General features: G+C 35.5%; 1 protein-coding gene and 1 long non-coding RNA gene across 2 annotated transcripts in view; one reads left to right on the forward strand and one right to left on the reverse strand.

The window, feature by feature from the left end:
* Window positions 1–4871, reverse strand: part of NINJ1 (ninjurin 1) — a 146996-nt gene extending 142125 nt beyond the window's left edge. The window contains exon 1 of the mRNA XM_053720757.1: window positions 4629–4871. Coding sequence (XP_053576732.1) covers window positions 4629–4700 — 72 coding nt within the window. The 5' untranslated portion in view covers window positions 4701–4871. The remainder of the gene's footprint in view (window positions 1–4628) is intronic.
* Window positions 1–15060, forward strand: part of LOC128666275 (uncharacterized) — a 64329-nt gene that overhangs the window by 43034 nt on the left and 6235 nt on the right. The gene's annotated exons all lie outside the window — the stretch shown is intronic.

Consider the following 15060-nt stretch of genomic DNA (forward strand, 5'->3'; position numbering starts at 1 on the left):
TTCTTTATTTAAACCCCTTCCTAGGAGTCAATTTCTTAGGGTTCAAAAAATAGTCTATGATGAGGTGGTTTCTAATCGTAGACTAAATGAAATGAGTGATAGGTTTCTAGAATGAGGTTATCCTATGTCCATCATTGACAATGAGAAGCAATTTGTCTTATCTATCCCTAGAGAGTCGTTGTTACGCCCCAAAAAAGGGAAATTGAAAGGGAATTTAAAAGATAAAAAGAATAATGAAAGAATGGTCTTTGTTTCGGAATATAATGCTCAAAGTCAAATTATCTAAAGAATAATTAGGAAACATTGGGACATGTTAAGTAAGTGTAATCCTGAAGTAGCAGAATTTAAAAACATCCCTATGCCCGCCTATAAAAGAAGCCCAAATTTGCAACAATATTTAGTTAGAGCTGATATTGGCACTAAGAAGTTAGAAAATTCTCAAAGTTATATTACAAAGAGAAATAATGGTTGTTTTCCATGTTTAAGCTGCTCTTGTTGTGGTAATCTCATAAAAGGATCAATATTTTATCATCCAACAACTGGCCACAAATATAATATTAACGGATACCTGACATGTCTCTCCACCTTTGTAATTTATATAATCAAATGCCCTTGTGGGCGGAGCTACGTTGGTGAAACTACCCGTAGCATCCGCAATAGGATAATTGAACATAAAAGCAATATACGTACAAAAAAAGTCACTGCACCAGTTGCCTACCACTTTCTTAAAACGGGTCATGCAATAAACCAACTTAGGTTTCAGATTATTGAATGTGTACAAAAAACACGACGTGGTGGCGATAGAGAATGTTTATTAAAACAACGTGAAGCATTCTGGATTTATAAACTTGGCACATTAGAACCCTCTGGGTTAAATAGAGAGCTAGAGCTATCTGTGTTTTTATAAATATTTATCTCAGTCGAAGATATTTTTTCGATATAATTTGTAATTAATTTATTTATCTTATGATAAAATGTTTCTGAGATTATTTATATAGGTGTATAAACATATACGTTTACTCTTTAGCGCCCTCTATTGGGGGCAGTGTATAAATTAATACTTTGCACAGTGTAAAACCAGCTTGACAAAGGGATAACTCCTGAAACGTTGCTCTGCTATTCCCCTGTGTGGTCACAATAAATTCTTGTTTTGCTGCCACATTTTTTGGATCTTTTGTATATTTATAGGAGTTTTGTGGTGCTCCTGTGGCGTGCATGCAGTAACCCCCGTGCTGGACACTCTTTGATTATTCCATGGTGAACCGAGAAAGGTATTTCAATAATGTGCTTTGTAACGAAGACGGTATAAATTAAGACAAAACTTGCCAATAACAAGTTTACACTGTGTAGACTTATGTGACAAACCCAATTTATCCTGTATGTGCTCTCTGCCACTTGTGAAGTTTATGAGGATTCCTCTTTTGTATGAGTAATCACTGCCTTGTTAACAGGTGCATAATGTGGGAGGACTCACGGCTAAAAATTGCCATTGGATCTTTTTTTTTTTTTTTTAAATATTGTAAATACATGTTACAGACAGGGGAGGGTTTATTCTTTCTCCTCTCTTTATATGTATTTACATTATATATATATATATATATATATATATATATATATATATATATATATATATACGCACACACTATTTAACTATTTACTGTGTATGGAATAAATTATGACTACATATCTGCGGAGAGAGGCATCTCTGCTAATCTATGAAAATATGAAAATGTTATGAGCTTTTTTTATATAGATATTAGTGATAGTTTTGCTGGAGGATCAAAAATTGAAGACATATATATTCAGTAATGCATTTTAAAGGAGTTACCCCTAGACAGCACTGCAATACAAAATTTGCTACCAAAATAGCAATTTTTAATTATTTTTAAAACTATATTACTATTTTATGGAACATTGTAACCTCAATAATATACTCGGAATGTGAGACAGTTCTGAAGAACATATTTTCTTTCTTTTTTTATCTTTTATTATTTACGTCTAAATTTATACATTTTGCTCATTATGCTTTATGTGTTTATACATGAATTTACAAAAAAATATTTTATACATTTAAAGGGACAGTCAACACCAGAATTTTTGTTGTTTTAAAAGATAGATAATCCCTTAATTACTAATTCCCCAGTTTTGCATAACCAACACAGTTATAATTATACACGTTTTACCTCTGTAATTACCTTGTATCTAAGCCTCAGCAGACTGCCCCCTTACTTCAGTTCTTTTGACAGACTTGCATTTTAGCCAATCAGAGCTGTCTCCATGGTAAATTCACATGCATGAGCTCAATGTTATCTATATGAAGCATGTAAACTAATGCCCTCTAGTGCATTTAGATTAGAGGTGTCCTTTAAGGTCTAAGAAATTAGCATATGAACCTCCTAGGTTTAGCTTTTAACTAAGAATACCAAGAGAACAAAGCAAAATTGGTGATAAAAGTAAATTGGAAAGTTGTTTAAAATTACATGCCCTATTTGAAACATGAAATGTCTTTTTTGGACTTGACTTCCCTTTAAAATCTTTAGAATAAAACAAATAGTATTTATTTCTAATACTTATGAAAGAATTAAAAATATCTACATCACATGGGAATTGTACAAATGTAAGTCTAACAATGTCTAAAAATGTGTTTGTGTTGGGGTCCAAATATATTAAATGTTTTCTCTAAAATAGAAAGACATTTACTTATCTGAAAATAAAATCCTAAAAAGAACACCCATTGCAGAATAAATGTCACATCACACAAACTCTAAACTAGCTGCTATACATAAAAGAAACTGGATTTTATTGCAAAACAGTTGAGCTAATAAGTACAAAGAAATAAAGCTGCAGGGGAGATTTGCGGAAATCCCCTTTCACGAGAGTGTCTGGTATGGGAACTTGGATTACAATGAACACTAAAGAAAAAACATGTGACAAAAAATATCAATTTCAAAATCATATTGGGCACAAAGCTAGATTGGAACAAGCAAAGTAATGTAACTAATATTTCAAAATGTAAAAGTGATTTGTAAGTTTATGTTTAATTGCAACCCTCCCAGGCCCTTAAAAAATAGGAACTTGTGGGTTGAAAGGTTCTTTTAGGTCATCATCAATGACACTAAACATCTGCTGGTGTGAATGAGTTACCAAATACCTTGGCAAAAAAAGCCTGACAACGTTTTGTTTATTCATTTCTTTAGATAATATATTAATGGGATAAGTGTCTTTCAGTAGACACATGAAGCTGAGAGAGCTGAAATACCGAACAAGAAGTGTGTTCAGAGACTGCTGACATAATCTCTATGATTCACATATTTAAAACTATGTAACAGTTTGCCAATAAATAATACACTATTAAATGAAGTACTGTAAACTATGTCTAGCTCATAATAAAAGTACTGATTACTTACATATCTGTTTATATACAGAAATAGGAGGAGAGATAGACACAGTCTTTAACTTACTAAGTAACTAAAATTCACATGGTGATGCATTTATGTTCTAAGAAATTAAAGTCCACCATTGTAAATCAATTATCTCTATAGTTTTATAAATCTTACCAATAAGTTTACAAATACTCATCTGTGCTCCTAAGGGCTCCCTTTAAAAGCATAGTATATATATATATTATTTAGGGTTACATATTTATTTACATATTTATGTATCTACCTATAAAGAGGTATAGATCTCACACACACACACATATATATATTTAGAATAAGGTTACCTTAATATCCTTTTAAGTATGCATTATATATATTATAGTAAAACTTAAATGCCAGGAATTTTTCCAGTATATGAATGTTGCCAATATATATATATTTTAAGGGTCCATAAAAAAATGTTAACATTTTTACTCTAAAACAAATTGTTACTAACTTCTCCAAAACTAAAAAGTTAAAAGGAACATTCATAGGATAAAAGAAAAACCCCTCAACTAAGCTAACAGACATGAAAGAAGCATTTACAGTCTATGTAAGTAAACACTACTACTAAATAATATATTTTATTTACCAGGTTACAAATACATCTATAGGCAATACTAATAGTGAAGCACTCACAGCTTGCAGTAACTATATAGAGACCTGTATGGTTCTTGATTAATTGTGGAACAGTCTCTGGTGCATTTACAAGCAGGTTGTGAGTCTCACAACAACAATATATGGAAGAGCATAACAAGGCAGAAATATATAGAAGAACATAATACATCAGGAATATATAGAACTGTATAATACAGCAGGAACATATAGAACATAATACAGCAGGAATATATAGAATAACATAATACAGCAGGAACATATAGAACATAATACAGAAGGAATATATAGAATAACTGTATAATACAGCAGGAATATATAGAGTAACTGTATAATACAGCAGACATATATAGAATAACATAATACAGCAGACAGATATAGAATAACATAATACAGCAGGAATATATAGAACTGTATAATACAGCAGACAGATATAGAATAACACAATACAGCAGACATATATGATATATACCCTCATCTGGCACTCACTATGGTACCGTTATCATACACTGGCATCTCCCTGCCCGGAGTGGCTCAGTCACTGCCCTGCCCTGTTGCTGGCCCCTAACGGATTGCTGCAGCTCTCCCACTTACCTCGTCTTCATGCAGATGATCAGCCTCCCCCATCCTCCCGTTCAGCTCCATAGCTTCTGAATGGGTTCCCATATCCACTGGCAGAGCAGGGCCCGGCTGGCAGTCAGATGCCCCGAGCACACAGAGAGGGAGAGACGGTGCCTGGGTCCTGTCACACACAAATAGGACTCAAGCTGTGCTGCAGCCCAGGGAAGTAGCTGGTTCCTAAGCTAAAGCTTCCTCCCCCTGGCTTCCCTCAGCAGAAGTGAAAGTAAACAGTGCTCTATGTGCTGCCTGTCTGATCATCACAGCACAAGCTGGGGAATGTTATAGTTATTGGTTATAGTTTTATAATGACACTAAATTATTGTCTGTGTCCCATATTTATACATTGTGATGTGACAAATATCTAAATGCCAGTGTCATAGATACTTCTATATATGTTAAAGGCATAGGGAAGTCCAAATTAAACTCATGATAACTAAACTCATGATAATTAAACCCATGATTCAGATAGGGCTTGTCATTTTAAACAAATTTCCAATTTACTTTTATCTGTTTATCATCAAATTTGCTTTGTTCTCTTAGCATCCCTTGCCAAAAAAGAATACACACATATCTTACACCAGTGGGAGCTAGCTACATTTGTCTTTTGTGATTGGCTTACTAGATGTGTTCAGCTACCAGTAGTGTAATGCTGTTCCTTCAGCAAAGGATAACAAAATAATTAAAGGGACAGTCAAGTCCCAAAAAAACTTTCATGATTCAAATAGGGCATGCAATTTTAAACAACTTTCCAATTTACTTTTATCACCAATTTTGCTTTGTTCTCTTGGCATTCTTAGTTGAAAGCTAAACATAGGAGGTTCATATGCTAATTTCTTAGACCTTGAAGACCGCCTCTAATCTAAATGCATTTTGAAAGTTTTTCACCACTAGAGGGCGTTAGTTCATGTGTTTCATATAGATAACATTGAGCTCATGCACGTGAATTTACAGAGGAGTGAGCACTGATTGGCTAAAATGCAAGTCTGTCAAAAGAACTGAAATAAGGGGCAGTCTCCATAGGCTTAGATACAAGGTAATTACAGAGGTAAACGTGTATTATAACTGTGTTGGTTATGCAAAATTGGGTAATGGGTAATTAAGGGATTTTTAAACCAACAAAAATTCTGGTGTTGAAGTTTGACTGTCCCTTTAAGCAAATTTGATAATACAAGTAAATTGTAAAGTTGTTTAAAATTGTATGTTTTATCCAAATAATCAAAGAAAATGTTGGCATTTCCTGTCTCTTTAAATACTGATTTTAAAGGGACAGTGTACCCTACATTTGTTCTATACTTTAATTTCTTACCAGTTATCCATTTTAACTGCTGGAATGTATTTGAATACTTACATATAGCTTCTTTACTTTTATCATTTTAAATAGTTGACTTTGTCTGTGGTATTCCTACCTATACTGAAAGTTTCTATACCTAAGTATTGGCTATAGAAAAGATGTGTAAACTTTGGGCTATATTAAAAGTTGTGCGCTAAACCAGGTGCGTAAATAACGCAAAAATATTTGCGGTATCGCACTTTCCATAGCGCTGCCATTACAAGTTACTGAAAAATCTTCTTTTGCTGTGCTGTATGGTGCGGCACGGACATCCACACGATCACCGCCATACACTGAAAATTGAATGCAGGGTATCCATTTAAAAATGGGGTACCTTGCATTCCTATTGGCTGACATTTTCAAATCAGCCAATAGGATAAGAGCTACTGAAATCCTATTGGCTGATTTCTTCAGTGTACGGCGGTGATCGTATGAAGAGGATCCTTCATGTTGGATGTCTGCGCCGCCAGCGACAATGCTCGGCCGCATCCACAGCTCCGTGCCTTTACAGCTCCGTGCCACAGGGATTAAGATAGAAGATGCCCCAGTGATGAATGAAGAATTCTTGCCGCCTGGATGAAGATGGATGTCCGGACCTCAGTGAATAGATTTTCTGGGGTTAGTGTTAGTTTTTGTTTGTTTGTTTTTGGGTGTGTTTTTTTTTTTAAGATTAGGGCTTTGGGCACAAAAGAGCTGAATGCCCTTTTAAGGGCAATGCCCATACAAATGCCCCTTTAGGGGCAATGGGTAGCTTAGGTTTTTTTTAGACTTAGGTTTTTTTATTTTGGGGGTTTGCTTGGGTGTGGGGTTTTACTTTTAGGGGGGACTTTGTAATTTTTGATCTGATTGCTTCAGGGCAATGCTCTACAAAAGGCCCTTTTGAGGGCTATTGGTAGTTTATTGTTAGGTTAGGGCGTGTTTTTATTTTTGGGGGTTGTTTTTATAGGGGTATTAGATTAGGTGTAATTTTTATTATTTTAGATCATTTTGTTTATTATTTCTTTCACGTAATTGGCAAGAGTCCATGAGCTAGTGACGTATGGGATATACAATCCTACCAGGAGGGGCAAAGTTTCCCAAACCTCAAAATACCTATAAATACACCCCTCACCACACCCACAATTCAGTTTTACAAACTTTGCCTCCTATGGAGGTGGTGAAGTAAGTTTGTGCTAAGATTTCTATGTTGATATGCACTTCTCAGCATTTTTGAAGCCTGTTTCCTGTCAGAGTACAGTGAATGTCAAAGGGATGTGAAGGGAATATCACCTATTGAATGCAATGGTTTTCCTCACGGGGATCTATTTCATAGGTTCTCTGTTATCAGTCGTAGAGATTCATCTCCTACCTCCCTTTTCAGATCGACGATATACTCTCATATTCCATTAACTCTACTGATAACCGTTTCAGTACTGGTTTGGCTATCTGCTATATGTGGATGGGTGTCTTCAGGTAAGTATGTTTTCATTACTTAAGACACTCTCAGCTATGGTTTGGCACTTTATGTATTTATATAAAGTTTTAAATATATGTATTGTACTTATTTTTGCCATGATTCAGGTTTCAGTATATTTCCTTTTGCAGACTGTCAGTTTCATATCTGGGAAACGCATTTTTTAGAAATGTATTTCTTACCTCGGGTGTAGTCTCTTTTCAATTGACTGTCATTTTTCAAATTTGCAGCAGAATTATGCTCGCGAGGGCGCAAAATGCTAAAGTTTATTGCGTCATTCTTGGCGCAAGATTTTTTTGGCGCAAAGTTACGTTCGTTGACGCAAATTCGTCATTTCCGGTGTCTTAGTTGACGCCGGGTCACTTTAACAAGGTTGCGTCATTTTTGGCGCCCAAAAATCTTTTTATGTTTGTTGTGCGTCATACTTGGCGCCAAATATTTTCATTATTTTAGACCCCATTCCTTTTTGCCTCTTGCCTTTTTTTATGTCAGAGGGCTATTCTGTTTGCATTTTTTCCCATTCCTGAAACTGCCATATAAGGAAATTGATAATTTTGCTTTTATATGTTGTTTTTTTCTCTTACATTTGCAATATGTCTCAATCTGATCCTGTCTCAGAATTCACTGTTGGATCCCTGCTGCCTGATAACAGTTCTACCACAGCTAAGTGCATTTGTTGTAAACTTGTGGAGATTATACCTCCATCTGTGGTTTGTAATAGTTGTCATGATAAACTTTTACATGCAGAAAATGTATCCATCAGTAGTAGTTCATTACCTGTTGCTGTTCCCTCAACATCTAAAGCACAAGATATACCTGTAAATTTAAAATAATTTATTTCTGATTCTATTCAGAAGGCTTTGTCTGTCATTCCGCCTTCTAATAAACGTAAAAAGGTCTTTTAAAACTTCTCATAAGGTTGATGACATTTCAAATGACCAGCAACATACTGAATTATCCTTCTCTGATGAGGATCTATCTGATTCAGAAGATCCTGCCTCAGATATTGACACTGATAAATTCTCTTATTTATTTAAATTGGAGTATATTCATTCTTTGTTAAAATAAGTATTGATTACATTGGATATGGGGGAAACTAGTCCTCTTGATATTAAAACTAGTAAACATTTGAATTCTGTTTATAAACCTCCTGTGGTTATTCCAGAGGTTTTTCCAGTTCCTGATGCTATTTCTGATATGATTTCTAAGGAATGGAATAAGCCTGGTACTTCTTTTATTCCTTCTTCAAGGTTTAAAAAGTTGTATCCTTTGCCAGAAGTTAGATTGGAGTTTTGGGAAAAGATCCCCAAAGTTGATGGGGCTATCTCTACTCTTGCTAAACATACTACAATTCCTACGGAAGATAGTACTTCTTTTAAAGATCCTTTAGATAGGAAACTTGAATCTTATCTAAGGAAAGCTTATTTATATTCAGGTCATCTTCTTAGGCCTCAATTTCTTTGGCTGATGTTGCAACTGCTTCAACTTTTTGGTGAGATACTTTAGCGCAGTGTTTTTCAACCAGTGTGCCGTAGCACACTAGTGTGCCGTGAGAGATCCTCAGGTGTGCCGCGGCAGATTGACAACAGTGCAGGGGTGTCCCTCTTTCAAATTTTTAAATATTGGGAGGTATGTGACAGGCTCATCAGGCATCATTTACAACCATGACATTGACATTCATTCACAGACAATCATTATGATTGTTTGTAAAAGAATGTCAATATGTCATGTTTAGTTTGTAGGAGGCATGGCATGACAGCACAGTACAGTGTGTGTGTGTGTATATACAGTATGTATATATATATATATATATATATATATATATATATATATATATATATATATATATATATATATATATATATATATATATATTTATTTATATCCTGTATTAGGCTACAATGTGTCATTTTGTAAAATTTTGGGATGGTGGTGTGCCACAGGATTTTTTAATGTAAAAGTGTGCCACGGCAAAAAAAAAGGTTGCAAATCACTGCTTTAGCGCAACAAGTATCGGATCATGATTTGTCTAGCATTGTTAAGTTGATTCAATATGCTAATAATTTCATTTGTGATGCCATTTTTGATATTATCAAAATTGATGTTAAATCTATGTATTTAGCTATTTTAGCTAGAAGAGCTTTGTGGCTCAAATCTTGGAATGCTGATATGACTTCTAAGTCCAGATTGCTATCTCTTTCTTTCCAAGGTAATAAATTATTTGGTTCTCAGTTGAATTCAATAATTTCAACTGTTTCTGGGGGGAAGCAAGTTTTTTGCCTCAGGATAAAAAACCTAAGAGTAAATCTAAAGCTTTAACCGTTTTCATTACTTTCGACAAAATAAGGAACAGAAACCTAATCCTTCCCCCAAGGAATCTGCTTCCAATTGGAAGCCTTCTTCAAAATGGAATAAATCCAAGCCATTTAAGAGATCAAAACCAGCCCCCAAGTCTGCATGAAGGTGCATCCCTCATTCCAGCTCAGCTGGTAAGGGGCAGATTAAAATTTTTCAAAGATGTTTGCATTAATTCGGTCCAAAATCATTGGATTCAGAGTATTGTCTCTCAGGGGTACAGAATAGGATTCAGAGTGAGACCGCCTGTGAGAAGATTTTTTTCTCACACGCATTCCGGTAAACCCACTAAAGGCTCAGGCTTTTCTGAAGTGTGTTTCAGACATGGAGTTATCAGGGGTAATCATGCCAGTTTCGTTTCAGGAACAGGGTCTGGGGTTTTATTCAAATCTATTCATTGTCCCAAAGAAAGAAAATTCATTCAGACCAGTTTTGGATCTAAAGATTTTGAATCAATAAGTAAGACTACCAACTTTCAAAATGGTGACTATAAGGACTATTCTGCCTTTTGTTCAGCAAGGACATTATATGTCCACAATAGACTTACAGGATGCATATCTTAATATTCTGATTCATCCAGATCACTATCAGTTCCTGAGATTCTCTTTTCCAGACAAGCATTACCAATTTGTTCTCTTCCTTTTGGCCTAGCGACAGCTCCAATAATCTTTTTAAAGGTTCTAGGTGCCCTACTCTCTGTAACCAGAGAGTGGGGTATTGCGGTATTTCCTTATTTGGACGATATTTTGGTAGTCGCTCAGTCTTTACGTTCTGCAGAATCTCACACAAATCAACTAGTGTTGTTTCTTCGAAGACATGGTTGGAGGATCAATTTACCAAAAAGTTCTTTGATTCTTCAGACAAGGGTAACCTTTTTAGGTTTCCAGATAGATTCAGTGTCCATGACTTTGTCTCTAACAGACAAGAGACGTTTGAAATTGGTTGCAGCCTGTCGGAACCTTCAGTCTCAGTCATTCCCTTCAGTAGCTATGTGCATGGAAGTTTTAGGTCTCATGACTGCAGCATCGGACGCGATCCCCTTTGCTCGTTTTCATATGAGACCTCTTCAGCTTTGTATGCTGAACCAATGGTGCAGGGATTATACAAGGATATCACAATTAATATCCTTAAATTCCAATGTTCGACTTTCTCTGACTTGGTGGTTAGATAACCATCGTATAATTTTAGGGGCCTCTTTCGTCCGTCCAATTTGGACTGTGATCACAACAGATGCAAGTCTTTCAGGTTGGGGAGCTGTTTGGGGATCTCTGACAGCACAAGAAGTTTGGAAATCTCAAGAGGTGAGATTACCAATCAATATTTTGGAACTCTGTGCGATTCTCAGGGCTCTTTAATTTTGGCCTCTGTTGAAGAGAGAACCGTTCATTTGTTTTCAGACAGACAATGTTACAACTGTGGCATATGTCAATCATCAGGGTGGGACTCACAGTCCTCAAGCTATGAAAGAAGTATCTCAGATACTTGTTTGGGCGGAATCCAGCTCCTGTATAATTTCTGTGGTTCATATCCCAGGTATAGACAATTGGGAAGCGGATTACCTCAGTCGTCAGACTTTACATCCGGGAGAATGGTCTCTCCACTCAGATGTGTTTTCTCAAATTGTTCAGATGTGGGGGCTTCCAGAAATAGATCCGATGGCATCTCATCTAAACAAAAAACTTCCCAGGTACCTGTCCAGGTCCAGGGATCCTCAGGCGGAAGCAGTGGATGCATTGACACTTCCTTGGTGTTATCAACCTGCTTATATTTTCCCGCCTCTAGTTCTTCTTCCAAGAGTGATCTCCAAGATCATCATGGAGCAATCATTTTTGCTTATGGTAGCTATAGCATGGCCTCACAGGTTTTGGTATGCGGATCTTGTGCGGGTGTCCAGTTGCGAACCTTGGCCACTTCCACTAAGGCCAGACCTTCTAACTCAAGGTCCATTTTTCCATGATGGAATGCACTAAGCGTTCCATCAGGAGATTGAACGCTTAGTGCTTAGTCATAGAGGTTTCTCTGACTCAGTGATTAATACTATGTTGCAGGCTCGTAAATCTGTTTCTAGAAAGATTTATTATCGAATTTGGAAGACTTACATTTCATGGTGTTCTTCTCATAAATTCTCTTGGCATTCTTTTAGAATTCCTAGAATTTTACAGTTTCTTCAGGATGGTTTGGATAAAGGTTTGTCTGCAAGTTCATTGAAAGGACAAATCTCTGCTCTTTCTGTTTTATTTCACAGAAAGATTGCTAAACTTCCTGATATTCATTGTTTTGTGCAGGCTTTGGTTCGTATCAAGCCTGTCATTAAATCAATTAATTTAGTTTTGAAGGCTTTACAGGCTCCTCCGTTTGAGCCTATGGATTCTTTGGACATTAAACTACTTTCTTGGAAAGTGTTGTTTCTTTTGGCCATCTCTTCTGCTAGAAGAGTTTCTGAATTATCCGCTCTCTCTTGTGAATCTCCTTTTCTGATTTTTCATCAGGATAAGGCGGTTTTGCGGACTTCATTTAAATTCTTACCTAAGGTTGTGAATTCATTAACATTAATAGAGAAATTGTTGTCCCTTCCTTGTGTCCTAATCCTAAGAATTCTTTGGAGAGATCCTTACATTCTTTGGATGTGGTAAGAGCTTTGAAAAATTATGTTGAAGCTACTAAAGATTTCAGGAAGACTTCTAGTCTATTTGTTATATTTTCTGGTTCTAGGAAAGGTCAGAAGGCTTCTGCTGTTTCCTTGGCTTTGTGGTTAAAGTTTTTGATTCATCAAGATTATTTGGAGTCGGGTCAAGCCCCGCCTCAGAGAATTACAGCTCATTCTACTAGATCAGTCTCTACTTTGTGGGCTTTTAAGAATGAAGCTTCAGTTGATCAGATTTGCAAAGCAGCAACTTGGTCTTCTTTGCATACATTTACTAAATTCTACCGTTTTTATGTATTTGCTTCTTCGGAAGCAGTTTTTGGTAGAAAAGTTCTTCAGGCAGCTGTTTCAGTTTGATTCTTTTGCTTATGATTTAAGTTTTTTCCTTTCATTTATGAGAATAAACTTATATTTTGGGTTGTGGATTAATTTGTTTCAGCGGAAAATGCCTTTTTTATTTTTATCCCTCCCTCTCTAGTGACTCTTGCGTTCTATATCTTGGGTATTGCTATCCCATACGTCACTAGCTCATGGACTCTTCAATTTCAATTACATGAAAGAAAGCATAATTTATGTAAGAACTTACCTGATAAATTAATTTCTTTCATATTGTCAAGAGTCCATGAGGCCCACCCTTTTTATGGTGGTTATGATTTTTTTGTATAAAGCACAATTATTTCCAAATTCCTTTGTTGATGCTTTTTACTCCTTTCTTTATCACCCCACTACTTGGCTATTCGTTAAACTGAATTGTGGGTGTGGCGAGGGGTGTATTTATAGGCATTTTGAGGTTTGGGAAACTTTGCCCCTCCTGGTAGGATTGTATATCCCATACGTCACTAGCTCATGGACTCTTGCCAATATGAAAGAAATTAATTTATCAGGTAAGGTCTTACATAAATTATGTTTTTTTGTAATCTTAGTGATTTTTATTTTTCGTAATTTTAGTATTTTTTTTTGTTGTTGTTTTTTTGGTAATGTTAGATTTTTTTATTTTTTCCTAGTGTTAGGTTTTTATAAATTTGTAATTTTTTTTATTTTTTTTTCGTAGTGTTAGGTTATTTTAATCTTGTAATTTAGGTTTTTTTATTTGTAGTTTATTCTATTTTCTTAAAATAGTTATGTTAGGTTTATTTATACTTTAATCTTAGGTTTTTTTTATTTCACAGGTAAGTTTTTATTTATTTTAAGATAGTTATATTGTAAATGTAATTTAAAGTTAGGGGGGTGTTAGGTTTAGGAGTTAATAGTTTAATTTACGGCTAGATTTAGAGTTTTGTCGGTAAGGACCCGCGTAGCTAACTTCGGCTTTTTTCTGGCCGCACCATAAAAATAACTCTGGTATTGAGAGTCCACATAAAGGCTGCGTTAGGCTCCAAAAAAGGAGCGTAGAGCATATTTAACGCAGTTTCAACTCTCGATACCAGAGTTGCTTACGGACGCGGCCAGCCTCAAAAACGTGCTCGTGCACGATTCCCCCATAGGAAACAATAGGGCTGTTTGAGCTGAAAAAAAACCTAACACCTGCAAAAAAGCCGCGTTCAGCTCCTAACGCAGCCCCATTGTTTGCTATCCGGAAACACTTCCTACGTCTGCACCTAACATGTACCCCGAGTCTAAACACCCCTAACCTTACACTTATTAACCCCTAATCTGCCGCCCCCGCTATCGCTGACCCCTGCATATTATTATTAACCCCTAATCTGCCGCTCCGTAAACCGCCGCTACTTACATTATCCCTATGTACCCCTAATCTGCTGCCCTAACATCGCCGACCCCTATATTATATTTATTAACCCCTAATCTGCCCCCCACAACGTCGCCTCCACCTGCCTACACTTATTAACCCCTAATCTGCCGACCGGACCTGAGCGCTACTATAATAAAGTTATTAACCCCTAATCCGCCTCACTAACCCTATAATAAATAGTATTAACCCCTAATCTGCCCTCCCTAACATCGCCGACACCTAACTTCAATTATTAACCCCTAATCTGCCGACTGGAGCTCACCGCTATTCTAATAAATGTATTAACTCCTAAAGCTAAGTCTAACCCTAACACTAACACCCCCCTAAATTAAATATAATTTAAATCTAACGAAATTAATTATCTCTTATTAAATAAATTATTCCTATTTAAAGCTAAATACTTACCTGTAAAATAAATCCTAATATAGCTACACTATAAATTATAATTATATTATAGCTATTTTAGGATTAATATTTATTTTACAGGTAACTTTGTAATTATTTTAACCAGGTACAATAGCTATTAAATAGTTAATAACTATTTAATAGTTACCTAGTTAAAATAATAACAAAATTACCTGTAAAATAAATCCTAACCTAAGTTACAATTAAACCTAACACTACACTATCATTAAATTAATTAAATAAAATATCTACAATTACCTACAATTAAACCTAACACTACACTATCAATACATTAATTAAATACAATATCTACAAATAACTAGAATGAAATAAATTAACTAAAGTACAAAAAATAAAAAAGAACTAAGTTACAAAAAATAAAAAAATATTTACAAACATAAGGAAAATCTTACAACAATTTTAAACTAATTACACCTACTCTAAGCCCCCTAATAAAATAACAAAGCC

This window comes from Bombina bombina, chromosome 7, assembly GCF_027579735.1.
Source record: "Bombina bombina isolate aBomBom1 chromosome 7, aBomBom1.pri, whole genome shotgun sequence".
NCBI lineage: Eukaryota > Metazoa > Chordata > Amphibia > Anura > Bombinatoridae > Bombina > Bombina bombina.